This window comes from Gambusia affinis, linkage group LG12 (assembly GCF_019740435.1).
Source record: "Gambusia affinis linkage group LG12, SWU_Gaff_1.0, whole genome shotgun sequence".
Lineage (NCBI taxonomy): Eukaryota > Metazoa > Chordata > Actinopteri > Cyprinodontiformes > Poeciliidae > Gambusia > Gambusia affinis.
The window spans coordinates 15,495,733-15,512,189 of NC_057879.1; the positions used below are offsets into that span (position 1 = coordinate 15,495,733).

Here is a 16,457-nt window from a genome sequence, read left to right on the forward strand (position 1 = left end):
AATGCCGCTGGCCAAATTAAACTTTTACTTCCACTGTCTATGAATAGACAAAGCACATTAGAAATTTTTTGGTATATTCAGAAAATATTATTGTCTTCATTATGGTTTTGACTCCCACTTTTAGTGGAAAGGCAAAATGGTTATAAACGAGGGCTGGGTAATTGCATAGTCGTACCCCACCAGACTTCCTAAAGCGAGAGCAATTTACGGAAGAGTTGTGGTTTTTCTTCTCTCTGCACTGTAATTGGTGGATATGGTTTTAAAGGACTGACAGCACCATAACACCAAATGTAATGAATAGAAGAATGAAGAAATGGGTGATTTAACTCCAGTTCACAATCTTTCTGGATATCCAGTGAAAGCAAAATGACTTCAAGCTGTTTTTTCAAAAAACAGTTTATGATCTCTAACAAGGCTTTTTTTTTTTAAACATGTTTTTATCCCGCTTTGTGCTTTAAGGCAGATAATATGTCTTCTATATGTCTTCTTCTGACACACCAGATTGAGAGAAAAACAACTTGCCTGCCATTTTTCATAAAAATAGCTCTGGGCTCCTAGCAGAAGTTAATCTTTGCCTTTAATTACAAAGTGTCTTTTTTACAGAGTGGATATGTCTTGAGCTCCAGGAATGTTGTTTTCATCCTCTGTCTTTTCCCCCACCCCCATCCCTTTCTCATACGATATATCGCTATTTTGCCTGCCTCCTATTCCTTCTTTTCCCCAGTGGGGTAGTCCCGTAAAATAGAGGCGAGAGGTCGGGTTACCCGTTTCCTCCAACCCTGTTGAGCGCAATAGCTCCGCCTCACTTGTTTACATTCCTTTGGCCTTATATGGAGATTTCAAACCCCTTATCCCCCCCACCAACACCACTTCTCTTCTGTAGAGTGCAAATACTCTCACCTTCACAGCAGAAAAAGAAAACCAGCTAACTTAATGAAACATTCGAGATTTGCCTTCCATTATTATCCACATGTTAAAAGCCATGTTTGTTCTCGTGCATCCGCATAGCTTGTTCTCCTTCACATGTTTGGCTTCACCTGAGACTTTGAATTTCTGAAATTCTAACCTGGCAAGGAAAGTGAAGGTAAGAGATTTTCCTCTTGAAGTCGATGGGTGGCCATCAAGGAGTGTATGGTTGGGGGGCAGTGCTGGATGTCAGGGTTGATGAAGGAAAAAAATGGCAAGAATTGAGGTGAAGAGGTTAAATGCCGGCTTACGCTTTGCTAAATGGAATGTCAGGAGAGGGATTTGTTGAAAAACTCCCGGCAGAACAGGCCTGCGCTGAGCTTTATACTTAAGCTGTTGGAGATGGGATGCAGATTTGTGTGGGGCCCAAACCATACATAAAAGTAACCTTTGCAGGAGAAAAGAAGGGAGGGAGTGGGGGAAAGGTTTTATTATGCTTGTCAGTTATTCAAACCTTCTAGTCATAGTTTTTTGGAAAGCCAAGCAGTTAAGGTAGTAGATTGAGACAGAAGGCATAGGAGTTAAATTCTACCTCCTTTTTGTTGAGGCAGAGTGAGAATGACAGTGAGACAGTATCTTTGTTAACTCTGTATTTGAAGTTTTCTTTTTTTTTTTTTTATCTGTAGCATCTGAGGATTAAGAAGGTTGTTTGGACATATGCTGAGGGTCAAAGGGCAAGGGAAAGTGAGAGGAATGCAGCCCTCTAGTCATCTAAAACTTGTGGGAGCCTGTGCAATATTTGACATTGTATCCATAACCTGAATATGAAGGGCAATACTGGCTATCACAAATGTCATGGCGTTACTTAGAATTTTGGCATTTGACCTGGTGGACTGATAATGGAACTATGGACTATGTTTGCTTTATATTTAGAAGAAATGAAAGGAGAAGATAAGTAAGTTGTTTCAGTAAGGTCAAATGATTAATTTGTTTTTTTCCCTCCCAGTATTTTAAGGGGAAAGCTTAGGATTTTTAAAATGAGGTTCTGTTAAAAGGTAATAAGCAGATAAAACTATTTATGTAGTGGTGAAATAAGTAAGCTAATATTAAAAATTAAACCATCCCATAACAATCTCTTTTATAGTATGTATCAAATTAAGCCTTATTATTTCTGAAGTATGAAGGTGAAAGTTTTTTTTTTTTTTTTTTTTTTTTTGTTTTGTTTTTTTTTTAGGGATAGAGCCTAAAATTGTGCTTTATTTTCTGTTACTTTTTCTGAACAACATAAGGCTCTGCACCAGCCATTCTGACAACAATGTGTATGATGCAAACAAAAACATTTAATGCAACCTGATCCGATGAAGTGTGCAATGCACCGCAGCAAGGGTTCTTGGTTCTTCTGGATTAGAACCAGAACCAAGCTTCATGACATTGAAATGTCACAAGTAGCTGATCAGCCAATCAGACACTGACTTAATATATTGTAAAACTTATGCCACTTTAAATGGCAGATTGAAAAAAAACTTATTTGAAATTATATTACTTTTCTAAACCATATCCTTTTAGGCAATAGTGAATACAAGCGTCAACAAACTACCAGTTAGACAGAACACTGTCTCATGACATCCACAGTTTCAAACATGCAATTTTTCTATTGAATAAAAACACTAGTAGTTTCTGAAGCTGCCAGTTTTAATATTAAATGTTTAAATGAAATCAATATTTAAAGAAAGTTTGACTTGTCTAGGCATTCATAACATACTTTGAGCACCACACTTATCAAGGTCATACATATTTAGGAGATATGGATTATAAATGTATATGTAAACAGTCCTACAAAGAGATTTGTATGGTTTGGAGCAAATCAGTAAATCTAAGTGAAGTTAAAATGATCTTGTCAAAACTAGCTAATCTGAATAATAACAAATCAAGACTCCAAAACATTTATCCACCTCAGGTAAGATATTAACTGTTTGTCATTTTTTAACAGAACCTCACTTCAGATATCCTGAACTATTCTGATGACTTGGTTTTATGTCCTGTTTTAAATGTTGATTTTGTGAGTTGAGCTGTGATTCCTGTTGTGTCCCTGTCAATTGCAGAATATGACTGTACACATTTGATGGAGTCTTGTCTTTGTGAGTCCCCTGTTTGTCTTGTATCTGCGTGTGACCATACCAGCTGACTGTATGAAGCTGCAGCATCTCTTCTGTTTTGCAGCGCCACGCTCTCAGGGCCTAAACCAGGACAAAGCAGCTAGCAAGAGGAGCGTTGTCTGTGGAGAAGCCACGCTGGGAAGAGGGACCCGCACAACCTCCACCACCTCCAGCCCTGACCATAGTGACCACGCCCTGTCTGTGAGCAGCGACTCAGGCCTGTCCAGCACATCTCTGTGGGCAGAAAGACAGACACCTGTCACCACCAGCAGCAGCAGCAGCACCACCACTGTGAGGGCTAACCAAGGACCCAGTCCACAGGAGAAGGTCCAGCTGAAGCAGCTCCTTAGTGGTTTTGGTCTCGAGGATCCTTCCCTGGATGAGATGGATGACCCAGGCCCTAAGTTGGGCTTGAAACAGACACTTCCAGTACAGTTGCACTTTAATGGAGACACCCGACCCCGAGAGAGAGAGACGGACATCCTTGATGATGAAGTCAACACAGGTCATGATCTGCACAGTTTGGACAGCCTAGGAACTCTGTCGTCCTCGTGCCACAAGAGCAGCCAAAATTCCCTTCTTTCGGATGGGTTCGGGTGTCCTGGATCAGAGGACCATCACAACCAGCACCACTTACATCACACTGCACCTCAACAAATGGATGATTTTGAGAGAAGAACCTTTCTGAGCTCCAGAAGCAACTCTGTGACTTCCTCTAACCCCAGCAGTGCTCCTACACCAAAGCAGCAGGTTTACAGACAGGAGAGCTACTCCACACAGTCCTGGGTTCGGCAGCAACAGATGGTTGCTATGCAGCAGTTTAACTACATGCCTGAGGATGGAAATGACACCGATAGGTATTCTGGGATCAAATCTGGGAGCGGTTCACCCAAAGAATGTCTGGCCAACCAACCACAGAACCACATCAGGGACACAAAAATGGAAAGTGTCAAGAACACAGTACCTCACAAGGAACAGCCAACCACCAATAATAACAACAACAATAACAAGCATGATGACGAGATAAAGTCCCTAACAATGGATATTGATAACTCCATTGATCATCTAAATCAGCTGATCATGGACCTGGATCCCATGTTTGTGCCTAGATCGGGCTTCAGCAAGTCCACCAAGAGGGATGGCGGGACGCAGTTCAACGGCTCAGCCAGCAAAAGTTCAAACAGCATGGATGTCAGATTCAACGATTGTAACACAGCAACTCTAAAAAACCCAACACAGACAGGTAAGATAGTCAGCCTGGGTGTTCTTGAGTCTCGTCATTGAATGAAATATTTAATGAAAGTAGAGGAGTTAGATAATGGGGTTTATGTAGTCGGAGGTTGAAATTAGTGTGCAGGGCATTCTGGAATAGTGTGCAATTGGTTTATTTGGTAACCTCGGTAAATAGAAAAGTGTAAAATTGAAGAATGTTGAAGACTTTTTCCTATATAATGTTTTCTAAAAGTGATATCCTTTCATTATCCATTGTCCATTCAACCATCCATTTGTTCATCACATTTGTTCATCTGTTGATTAATTCATCCATCGTCTATCCGTTAATTCATCTTTCCATCCATCTGATGTTTGTGTATTCTATCTATCTGTCTGTCTGTTCATCCATCCCATTGTCCACAGTTCTTCATACTATTTCCTAAGCGTCCATCACCCATCCATCCATTTGTTTGTCCATCCCTCAAACTACCTACTATGTATCTCTCCATCTTATGTTCCTTATGTCACTGAACTTGTCCATTAATTGTGCTTTCTTCCTTTTAAACAGCCATGTATTAACTCTTCATATGTCCTTAATTCCATGCATTTGTTCTCTGTTCCGTATTTTTTGTCATTAAGATGTCCATTCATCCCTCTGTCCAGCAATATATTTATCATTCATTCAATCTTTTGGCCATTCAGCAGTCATTATTCTTTCTTCCTTCAACTTTTCCCTCCCTTCCATTCTACCTAGTTTGGGTTTATGCAGGTGCCATAACCATTAAACACTATGTTTTCTACTTATAATTTAAAAATGTCATCTTCAAGTAAACAATATAAGAACTGAGTATACAGATAGCTTTTTTTGGCAAACAAAGGATGATTGAACCTTGTTCTCTTGTTTCTCCCTTCCAGCATGTTTTCATGACAGAAATGGTAGGGTTCCTGCCAGAATTTCAGATTTTGTTTTCTGAGGAAAGAGTTCTGTCCAAACTTGTATGTGCAACCAACTGAGTGCAGGATCAGTAGAGGTGCACAAAGAAAGAGAGAACAGCTTTTTATCAGTCTTTGTGAACCTCTCCGCTTCTTGAACTTTGATAGTAGAGACTAAATATTTAGCTTATGATCAACAAAATAACATTTTCATAAAAAAATAGTTACTAGTGTATTGTCAAAAAAAACACAGTTATGCATTGTAAGCACTTTCAAGCACTTGCATCTGAATTAGATACCAGCCTGTTCCATACTTTCATACTGAAGGATAATGTTTGCCATCTTGTTTCCTATGCATCTGATGCCATCAGTGTTGTGATCAGATTCCTTTTTCACTTTTTTTCCCCTCGCTAAACCTTATCAGACCAACTTAAAGAAACATTTTATCATTTAATCAAACAAAGTTTTCTAAAGTTTATATCTCTGTCCAGTGCAGATTGTTCTCTTTCTGTATTAGATTAAGCTCAAGTTATAATGCAATAGGATGTTGACTGAAGAAGGTGCAGTCAAAAGAAACTCAGCCATGCAGAGAAAACATGGAAAGCTGTGTAGCTTCATGAATCATAGCTGGCAGTTGCAGAAGAGGGCGGAGGAGTGGGGTAACTATGTAGAGACCTTAGGAATTCCCAAAGGAGGAACAAGTAAGCCTGCAGGCGCACCTTTTTCCATTTGATTCCCAATACTTACCTGTTGCCGCAAATAAACTCATCTGCTTCATTTGGAAAGAAAGATAAAAGAACATGAAAAGCGGTAGCTTTTATAGTTGTTGTTTTTAGAAATAATTTCCTACCAAGTTTTATCCTTCTTCTGGTCTTCTTACCGCAGAAAGACAAGTTAAGGTTAACCATTTCAGCTACTTTTAGTTTTTTACAATCAAGATTTATTTTAAGTTACTTTCTTTAGCCCTTAAGATATCCCAATTTCCAGGTTGAAGCTATCAACATTCAATGCAGGTATTTCGGTGCCTATGAGTGTGAGAGGGGAGTTAGCTCTGTAATATTTTGGAAAAGCTGTTTATTATCTTGCAGGTCAATCAGACTGTAGTGAGTTAGTCTTATTATGTGTGTCTGGTCCTGTGCAAACTCCTCACAGATATCTGTGATGTGTCAACACAGGCTTGCATGGATCAGTCTTACTGTAAAGATCTAGCACCAGAGGGTAAATATTTGTAGTTTTTCTTAGTGATGCATGCACTGTAGTATCCTCTTGATTAACCTATACATATTAATTTATCTATGCTCTAGATCATGGAGTCTCCAGATATACTCTTATTTTCAAATTTCCCTTTAGAAAGTATTGTTGAAAAAATATCACATACACTATAAGGATACAAATGATTTTTTTCTTCACTCTCATTCAATCAGAAATTGTACAGTCATTTACATTAAAAGTTTGATGTATTATGTCACAAATAGAGGGGTGTAATATTGCATTAGTGGGTGCTTTAATAATGTTGTTTTTAATATTCTATTTATGATTGTGTAAAATAAAACAAGACTATACTCTCATGGCCTCCATTGGGCACCAGATAGGATTTTTATCATGATTACGCAGGTATCAAATTTGCAGCATTGATGTCATTCTAAAATATCAATATAAAACGACATTTGAAACGATACTACACTGCAAATAACTGATGGAGCTCTGAAAAGGAAAAAAAGGACCCAACCTGAATTTACAAGGCTGCAATGGTTACTAACCATTGCAACCATTTATGGTTAATTAAATGGTTAGTATAAACCATAAATGGTTTATGGTTATTAACCATTGCAGCCTAATGGCAGCTGTTACAATTATCATTGAAAACCATACTGTAAGCAACACAAGTCACACTTAGAAACCTTTTATATAATACATAAACTACATGCCTTTTATTTATCCATACCTGAAACTGTAAATTTGATGAGCCTTTCTGCAAATGTTTTGTTAGTTGAATGAGTCAATGTTAAATAGCACAAAATGAAAAGAAAAATGCAGAAAAAACAAAACAAAAGTTTAATATTGTATTTGTGCCGTGTGCCAAAAACTAAAAAATATCATACAACTCTGTGTATTCCATTTATTAAATCCTTTAAATTTATATGAAGCTGCAGCATCTATATTTAATCCTTTTAAGGGTCCTTTAAATTGTGTTTAAATCCTTTAAAGGATTTAAACACTATTGTTTATCAGAATAAATTCTCTGGCTGAATTCAGACACTGAGTCTGTTTCCCAGCTGGGATCTAACCCAGTGATTCCACTTTGCTGTGTTTGCCAGCACTGCAGTACATACACAAAAGCTGCTCTAGATACAAGCTGGCATCCTCCATCACAGTCAGTAGCACAGATAGAGTTGAGTGGAGCTGTTCATTGGAATAATTCTGAGACCAGAAGCTGAAACTAGAGCTTCACTTCCTAAAATGTGAAGGTGCAGGTCAAAATATGACCTTCCATTTGATATGTTAGTATCTATCTCCCTGATTTTGTTGGAACTGGACAGCAACTTTCATTTTAGGTGTTAAATTATTGCACAATTACAAAATGTCCCATCAATAGTTCTATCATGCAGCTGTTAAAGCAAATCACTGAGGAACATGAGTGTAAAGCAATCCTATGGGTGCCAGACAAAATGAATAACAATCCAAGGCATTAGCACTTCTTCATCATTAGCATTCTTTAGTGCTCAGAGGTCAAATCTCCCTGGGAGGGCTCAAATTAACACTCTAGTGATGAGTGGCAACACTTCCTAAAGGAGTCACACACACCCACATACATTCACACAGACTCAAACTCCTTGCTCTCCTTTAGTCCACATTGGACATCTCCTCGGAAAAAAAAAACAAAAACCTTTTGATCAGCCGAAGTCACTTTTAAGTAAAATAAGTTTGTTTCATATCAACTTTTAAAACATTTCTGGCTGGGGAACATACAGTTGAAACCAGATGTTTACATGCCCAGTATAAATAGACACATAACCATTTTGTCTGCAGTGTCTGCATGTAGATTATAGTTGATGTTTCCTCTTTCAGGTCACTTAGGATTACCTAAGTGGGAACTGAATTTATTTCAGTGACTAAATGCCACAATGATGAGCAAGGTTTTTTTGTTTTTGTTAATTCAGAAGTTTACATCTGTTTCCTTAGCATTTGGTAGAATTTACCTTTTATATTTTATGACTGGTCGAAACATTCCAGGAATCATAGTTCTCCCAACAGTTTGTGGGATTCTAGCTCAGTGCTTTGAGACTTATATCAGGGTTTCCTTATGTATCCTCCGTAACAGGACACTTTGCAACTAATTTGGAGCCATGCTCCTGGTCGTTGCTCATTTGGAGAGGCAGTCCTCCTCCTTCAGCTACAAGCTGTTGCTTCAGGCCTTCCACAAAGTGTACTTTGGTCATAATACATCTTTATATGTCTTTTTTTGTGAAGCATATTTGTCCCTCCTCCTGCAAAACTACCCTAAAACAGAATACTGCCACTCCTGTACTTTGCAGTTGGGATGCTTTTATAAACAGCAATGCAAATTTCCAGGCATCAGACGTGCCCTTACGCACCTTTGCTTACAAACAACAGACACTGGCTATCTCCGGTGGTTGGGTATCATTCCTAGGCCTGGCACTTGACATTGCTTTTTGAGCCAGTTCCAATGGGATCAGTAAAACTCCAAATAAAGTTTTCAAAGGCTGAAGTATACTAAAAATGTCTTTAGTCTGACATGGTTAATGTGTGTTGACCTTCATAAGAAAATGGCGTATGCTTTTATTTTTGGGTTGATTTGCTCATTTCTCACCTAAACATAATCATCTCTAAAACACAAAACCCGTCTACTTTTTGAGTGATATAATGTCTGAAAATCCTCATGTGGGTCACTTGCATCCTGAGAGGATGAATGAGACTTGTTGGGGTCCAACATGTTCTACCTGTTATCTTTGCTGATTTCATTTTTCATTGATGCCTCATATGGAAGCAATGTCTTTCAGGTGTCACCTTAAAATACATCCACTTGTTGTGGAGCCATGCCATATTTTCTTGGGCTTTCACAATTTTTCATAGGCATAGTAGCCTTATTGTTTGTATTCTCATAATAATGATTTAAAAATTCCTTGTATTTCCTTTATCATATTTCTGGTATTTCATCAAAAATGAATAATTGGGAATCGTAATTCACCTCAAAAAGTTCATGATGCAAGGAAATGCTTTGGCTGATTTAATGTCCGATTATGTAGTTTTCTTCAAACTTACTACCTTGAAGTTTTTTATGCTCATAAAGCAGTGTTGATATTTAATCAACATTGTGCTACTATGTACTTGTGTGTATGCAGTTGCCCCGTCCAATGATGTGCGAAGAACTGTCACACGAAGTTTGAGTTGCCAAGGGCAGGATGTAATGGATCATCACTCAGACTTTTGTAACTCAGGGTGGGGTGACCCAGAAGAGTACAAGGGCCAGCAGACATACCCGCCGTGTGTCTCTCAGTTTCAAGTATGTTTAGCACTTGCTTCTTCCCAAAATCATGTTTTTATGTTTGTGTGTTTGTTTTTTTGTTGTTGTTGTTGTAAGAAGGGTTTCATGTGTCATCTTTTGCAGCATCCCACGTTATACAGAAGTGCCAGTACCAGTTATAGAACCCGGGGCCTAGACAACACTGGGGGAATTGAGACAGGACTTGGCATGGCTCCACCCACTCCTGCATTCCCCATCTCACCACCAACACCTTACGGTAAGTAACATGTTCTGTAAAATTAATGAGGGTTCTCATTCTGCGTAAACACTGTCACACCCTCCTCATCTTTGTATTTCCAGTGAAAACTATGTCGGAGTTCACTGAACTCAGGCAAATTCCGTCTCCCAACATGCAGTCTTTTGGAAGCTTTGGAACAAATCAAGGTAGGTCCAGTAGTTTGCATGTACAGAAAGTTTCTATTCTGTAGAGATAATTCAGATTTTTTCAAATGTTTTGTTGAATTGTGATTGATGTTTCTCTTGGAATGTTCATTTAGTAAATGTAGATTAGCTGGACCCAGAGGTTGCTAATTGCAGGTCTGAAAGGACCCAGGATCTTGCATGGGGAATGGGGAGAGGAAACAGTTCACCACCATTGATCTCCCTGTGTGAAACGCATTCTGATTGAGATTCTGACATGCATAAAAGACGAGAACAAAAATATTTCAATGGTTTAAGTGAACACTATTTTTTTTTGTTGAGATTTTTATAACAATTTACTTTTGTATGAAGTCGTTGTAAATAATCATCAGGTTGTGTTTAAACACAACCCCAATACAAACACAATAAAATTTGAAAGGTTTCTAAATCATAGTGTAAAGCTCTATGTTGTTTTTGGTATTAGTGTTATAGTAAAACAGTGGAAGCACAGTGGAATAGGGCACTCTAAGTCTAGCCCGACTTTATGAATGTGGACTTATATTGAAGGTGACCAACAGTTATTGACGTCAGATAAGATACATGCTTATTATGTTCTTTGAAAAGAGCCACACTTAGGAAAATACTGAGCTATTCCTTAAGAAAGGGAAAACATGTAATGGGAAGATTTAACTCCAATCTTTGTAAGGAGAATCACTGTTATTCATTTATGATTCTTTATTAATATCTGGAAGTTTATTGGTTTAGGAAGAAAACATTTCTTCTTAAAAGTCTCCGTGTGTGAGCTAGTTACAACCTTTTTTTTCTAGTTCTCTCTCTCTCTACGACTACGTCTTTCATGTCTGACCTATGACTGTGATTGAAGCAGGAAAACAAACTATCTGGACTCACTTGTGATGCCCTAAATAATGCTGACATTGTTGTTATCAAGGAATGGTAAAAACTTACTGTTTGTGCAACAGACGAGGGGAGATTCCCAAAACAATTTTCTGCCCCAAGAAGATTGCATGTGTGGTTTTCTTATGTGAAATAAGGCATTTTTATAAATATCTTCATTGTTTCTTTTTTGTTGAGCTGTGGTCTTTATCTGAGAAGGGGCACACCCTGTGATTATATGCATATCGCTGAGTTTTAAGTTTGCACATTGTTGTCTTAGTGCTTAGACCCTGTTTTCTGGGAAATCACAGAACTTTTACTTTCATTTTTGCATGTGGTCCCTGCTTTTTTCACTTGAGCCCCCAAGATATACAGTATTTCTCAAGGGTGTAGGGTTGGTTGCAGATCTGTTCCCCTGCTGTGCCCCAGACAGCCCTGCATTCAGTTCAGCTGCATCTCCATGGTTACCAACTAGAAGGCATGGCATAGAACAACTTTTCTTCCTTCATAAAAAAGTCTCTGTGTGCGAGTGTGTTCACACAGGGGGAACAGGGAGAAAACAAAAACCCTTTTTAGCTTTAGATCACAAGGAGAGACACTCTGTTGAAATATATGATTGTTAGTCTATAGCTGTGGCCCAGATTCTGGTTTATTTAAATAGGGGTTTCAGATAATTATGGTAAGATGCTTTCCTTTTTTTTTTTTTTTTTAATTTTCAGCTTTAGTTTGGCTTGCTTTGTTGACTAAGTGGGTTGTGGCAGAAATAATCAGTGATTGGTTTTATGTATATATAGACCAGATAATTTTGGTGCCTGTGGACAGTTTTATTACTGTTAATTCCAATTCTTATTATGCAATTTAAACCAGGGGTTTTTCCCTCAATGAATTTGGGGATTTTTTTTCTTTATTGCTAAAATATTTTTACAGATTTTCTCATGTATTTACTGTCCATATGTGTTGGCATTTATTCATATTTTACATTTTTCTAGAACTATGCAAAGTACTATTAAATTAACGGGTTCCTCAGTTTGGTTCTTCCTGTATTTTTTTTTATTTTTTATTTTTATTATTTTTTTAATCTTTGCTGCTGTTGTTGTTTCCTTTTTTTGTTTCAATCATTTCCTTTAATTTATTTTTGGTAACTCTGCAGAACCTCATGGACATTCTGTGATCAATCATGTGAGCTTTGAGACTTTGCCAGATTCCTCTATCAGCTGCCACAGGAATCTAAATTCAATGTACTCTACCTCCATCACCGGAAATCATCAGCAGACAGACAGGTAGTGCCACAACTACATATCAAACTTTGTTTTAATCTACTTGACAGATTGCACAGTGTTCTGTGAGATGTTTGGAGCTCATGGGTTTGTTTTATAACTTGACAGTATTTGAACTTCTCCACCACTCTCTCCCTGGTGTGTCTGCTATCTTCCTTGGTTTGCATGATGCTTTTTGCTCTCTGCGATACTATAACAAACCTACGATTTGTTTACTGAACAACTGAACTATTCAATCAAGGGAGACTTTATCTACTAATTGGGTGATTTCTAGAAGAAACCAGGTGCACTAGATTTTCTTTTGTGGTATCAAATCACATGCCTGCAACCCTTTTTAGTTTTTGGAAATCATGTTGCAAACCATGCATTGAATCTTTCCATTTCATTATTATGTGTTGGTTTGCATTGGTATGTCCCATTAAATAAGACACATTGATCTTTGTAATTGTAAATAATTGTATTATAATGTGGGAAATTCTCAGGAGAATAAATACAGTTGTGAGGCACTGTAAGTTGTTTCACAGCAATTTAGTCTCAGGTTGTTAGCTTTTGTGCCATTATTGACTTTTCATTTAATGTCTTATTTATCCAGCTCATCTGTAAGTCAGTCCTGGCCAGAGCATCATGTCCTGACCCATCAATCCTCCCTGAGTAACTACCCATCTGTCCGACAGCCGCCACCGGCCTCGGTGTCTCTCGAATATGGCCATCACTCTCCCTTACATCCTCCATTACACCAACCTCATGCGCATCCTGTCCCCAACGCACACAGCTCTCCACGAAGCAGCCAGCGAAGCCGTTTGACTGGCTACACAATCAGCCGTAGTCCCCAGCGCTTTGACGAGCAAGACAGCTCAGTTCACTATGGCGAAGACTGTCTGGACATGGGTATCGACAGGGATCTTCTAACTTCAATGGACGGTCAACATCAGTTACAGTTTCCCCAGACACAGCCTCCTCTGCTTCCTGAAAAAAAGAGGGTATCAGATGGAGAGCATTCACTGGGGACTGTATCTCCAGCCCTCAGTGGGTTCTCGAGTCCCCATAGTGGGAGCTCCCTGAGTATTCCTTTTCCTAATGTGCTGCCCGACTTGTCAGCTCAGACACCACTTGCTGCCTCACCTCTCCCAGGTTAGTACATTTTCTTTCTTATGGCGTAATGTGTGAACTTTAACTCAGTACTTCTGTTATTATTTTTATTCCAGATGTACTGGTCAGCAAGCAGGTGACTGTAAAGTTTGTTCAGGAAACTTCAAAATTCTGGTATAAACCAGATATTTCAAGAGATCAAGGTAGATATGCTTTATTCTGAATGGGTTTAGATTATTTTACTTAATTGAAGAAACAAAAGCTTGTAAGACTCAAACACAGTTTCTTTGTGTTCTTTTAGCTATTTCAGTTTTGAAGGAGAAGGAGCCTGGCTGCTTCATAGTGAGGGACAGCCACTCCTTCAAAGGGGCTTATGGTCTGGCTATGAAGGTGTCTACACCTCCTCCCTCAGTCATCCAGCAGAGCAGAAAAGGTGTGTTACATGTCTTTTATTTACAGTGCATTAAAAACTTATTTGCATGCCTTTTAATAAATATTTGATAATTGTGACCTCTATGTGTTCACTCCCTTCACTCTTGTACAGACAGTAAATTCCATTGCAAACAATTGCTTTAAGAAGTCTGGATTTTTGTAGAGATAATTGAAGAACAGACTTCATCATGAAGACCAAATAATACACAAGACAGGCCAGGGCCTGCTTGAACCATGATGTGTGTGGCTGAAAAATAACACTGCATATCACTCTGAGAATACTGGACCAACTGTGTAGTATGATGTTGGCAGCATGCTGTCATAATGCTGCTATCCAGAAGGGTAATGGAGTTAGTTAGTTAGTTAGTTAGTTAGTTAGTTAGTTAGTTAGTTAGTTAGTTAGTTAGTTAGTTAGTTAGTTAGTTAGTTAGTTAGTTAGTTAGTTAGTTAGTTAGTGAAAATGATTTGAGCTTAAATGCAAAACAAGCCTGGATTTAATCTTGTTTAATCCAACAGGACAAGAAGCCTAAACATAATGCCAGAGATATGATGAAATGCAAAAATAACCCAGCCTATGTCTACACCTGAATGTTTTGAGAATTTCTGGCAAAGGTTGACGAGTAAAGCTCATAGATTGTCCCGACTCGATCTGGCAGCAAAAATTACATTCAGTTTCTAGTTGTGTAAACCTAAAAAATACATTCTACAGATGTTTTACTCCGGGTATTGCATGGAGTATCCATGCAATACAACTTGTTTAGTTGACTTTTGCCTTTGTTTTTCCTGCTAATCCATGCTAACGTCCCTCCATCACAATGCTCCAGCACAATGACTCCAGCACAATGCTTCAAATGTCATGTTTATGATATCTGACAATAATCCAGAGATAATCCTGTATAGCGTGTGAAGAAACAAAGTCCCACCCAAGTTGTCTTTAGTTACAACCCACTGTAGTCATCTTCATGTTGGAAACTGAGAATCCGTCTTTCTGTTGTTTGTAAACTCTCATCATCTTTTTTTCTCTCTTCTGGGCATCATCATTGTGAAGCAGACCTGTATTGCCTGATTGTCATAGATATACAGCTAATGTTTCACCCTTAACAAAAGACATACTGGTTCTGTAAACCTGTTCTCAGGGGACAGTGGAGGAAAGTGACTTGCTCCACTTACACTATACCTGCTTTATATAAAAACTATGTGCACATTTCTGTTTGTATATTAGTTAAATGTTTTGTTTTGTTTTGCATAGTTGTGTAATTAACTCTTTTTTTAGGGATCAAAACAAAATTGGTAAATGATTCTGGGCAAAATATTTAGCAGTATTACAACAACCAAACAAAGGTTGATGGTGGAGATGGAGGAGGCAGACAGAAACTTGATCCCACAAAATGTGAATCAGAAACCATTTTAATGACTTTAGAAGGCGTATTTTCTGGGAAGGAAACAACACATAGGGACACGAAGGCTTCCTGTATTCACTGCCAACGCAGGGGACTGGCAATGTTTTCACAGCTTCAGTCTGAGTGGCAAATCTTTCATTATCCAAAGCTTTGTAGTTCTGTTAAAGAAAACAAATATCTGTAAACGTCTCCCTTTCAACCCATCGAAGAGATGAGAAGAAAGAACATTCCACTCTATTGGCTTAGAGAATTGCCTTAGATGAATGTTTGGTCAACAAAACCTGCATTTGACATATTAAATCAAACTTTTCAAAACTCTGCTTAATGATTTTATTTCTCCAGGTCGTAAGAAATGAAGTCCTTTCTTTACACGTTATTTTCAGTAAACATTGGGATTTTACTGAAAATTCATTGAATTCTGATGATTATGAACATATGCAAGAGATTTTTAGCAAAAGCTTATTTTTGCTAAAAAATAAGCACACACAAAGAAAATCTGCCTTTTGAAATAGATTAGTATTTTATTACTGACCCTTCAGTCTGGCTGAAGTGATTTTAGTATTCAGTATTCATATTTGTCTTTGCATTACACTTTTAGGTCGACTATGTTTTGACTTTAAATAATTTTAATCGCTACACAATTTTTTTTAAGGTTTATTGTTTGGATTGGTACTTTTTTGTTATTTAAAATGAGCTGCCTCTTCATCACTTGTGTTAATTACACATTTTTCTTCTGCATGTTTTTTTTTTAGCTGTTAATATATTATGATCATATATAAAACAGTAAAAAATTGTAAGACTGATTTGCAGATTTTAAAATGGGCCCTGCAAAATTCATTTTCAAGAATTGTATTTGCAGGTTTTTAAATCTAAACTATATACAGTAATGCAGCTCTGAGCAACTTTGGGTGATGGAATCCCTGTTTGTTCTGTTAGCAGTGTGGTTATGAGGCAAATCAAAGATGTTATGCATTGAATCAAATGGTGGTGTGAATGTATAAAATCAACTGTATATAGTGTAGGTCATGGTAGTGACTTTGTATTTCCTAAATGTTTTTACAGAAAGAAACCTGACCTAATAAAAAATAAAAATAAAAAATCTAGATTTTTATTTTATACTCTTATCCCAGATTAAATCTTCATTTGGTCCCTCCATTTTCCCCCACTTCTCACATCTGTCCTTTTGTTTTCCATCACATCATGACATAGTCCAGAGTCCCATTTGATCTTGGACCATCATTACTCTTCAGAA

At 37.9% G+C, this 16,457-nt stretch overlaps 1 protein-coding gene across 2 annotated transcripts in view; it reads left to right on the forward strand.

Moving 5' to 3' along the window:
- Window positions 1–16,457, forward strand: part of LOC122841229 (tensin-3-like) — a 39,968-nt gene that overhangs the window by 18,290 nt on the left and 5,221 nt on the right. For both annotated transcript variants that reach the window (XM_044134361.1, XM_044134362.1), the window contains exons 13-20: window positions 3,127–4,305; window positions 9,572–9,732; window positions 9,838–9,970; window positions 10,054–10,137; window positions 12,158–12,287; window positions 12,877–13,415; window positions 13,490–13,576; window positions 13,675–13,806. In XM_044134361.1, coding sequence (XP_043990296.1) covers window positions 3,127–4,305; window positions 9,572–9,732; window positions 9,838–9,970; window positions 10,054–10,137; window positions 12,158–12,287; window positions 12,877–13,415; window positions 13,490–13,576; window positions 13,675–13,806 — 2,445 coding nt within the window. The remainder of the gene's footprint in view (window positions 1–3,126; window positions 4,306–9,571; window positions 9,733–9,837; window positions 9,971–10,053; window positions 10,138–12,157; window positions 12,288–12,876; window positions 13,416–13,489; window positions 13,577–13,674; window positions 13,807–16,457) is intronic.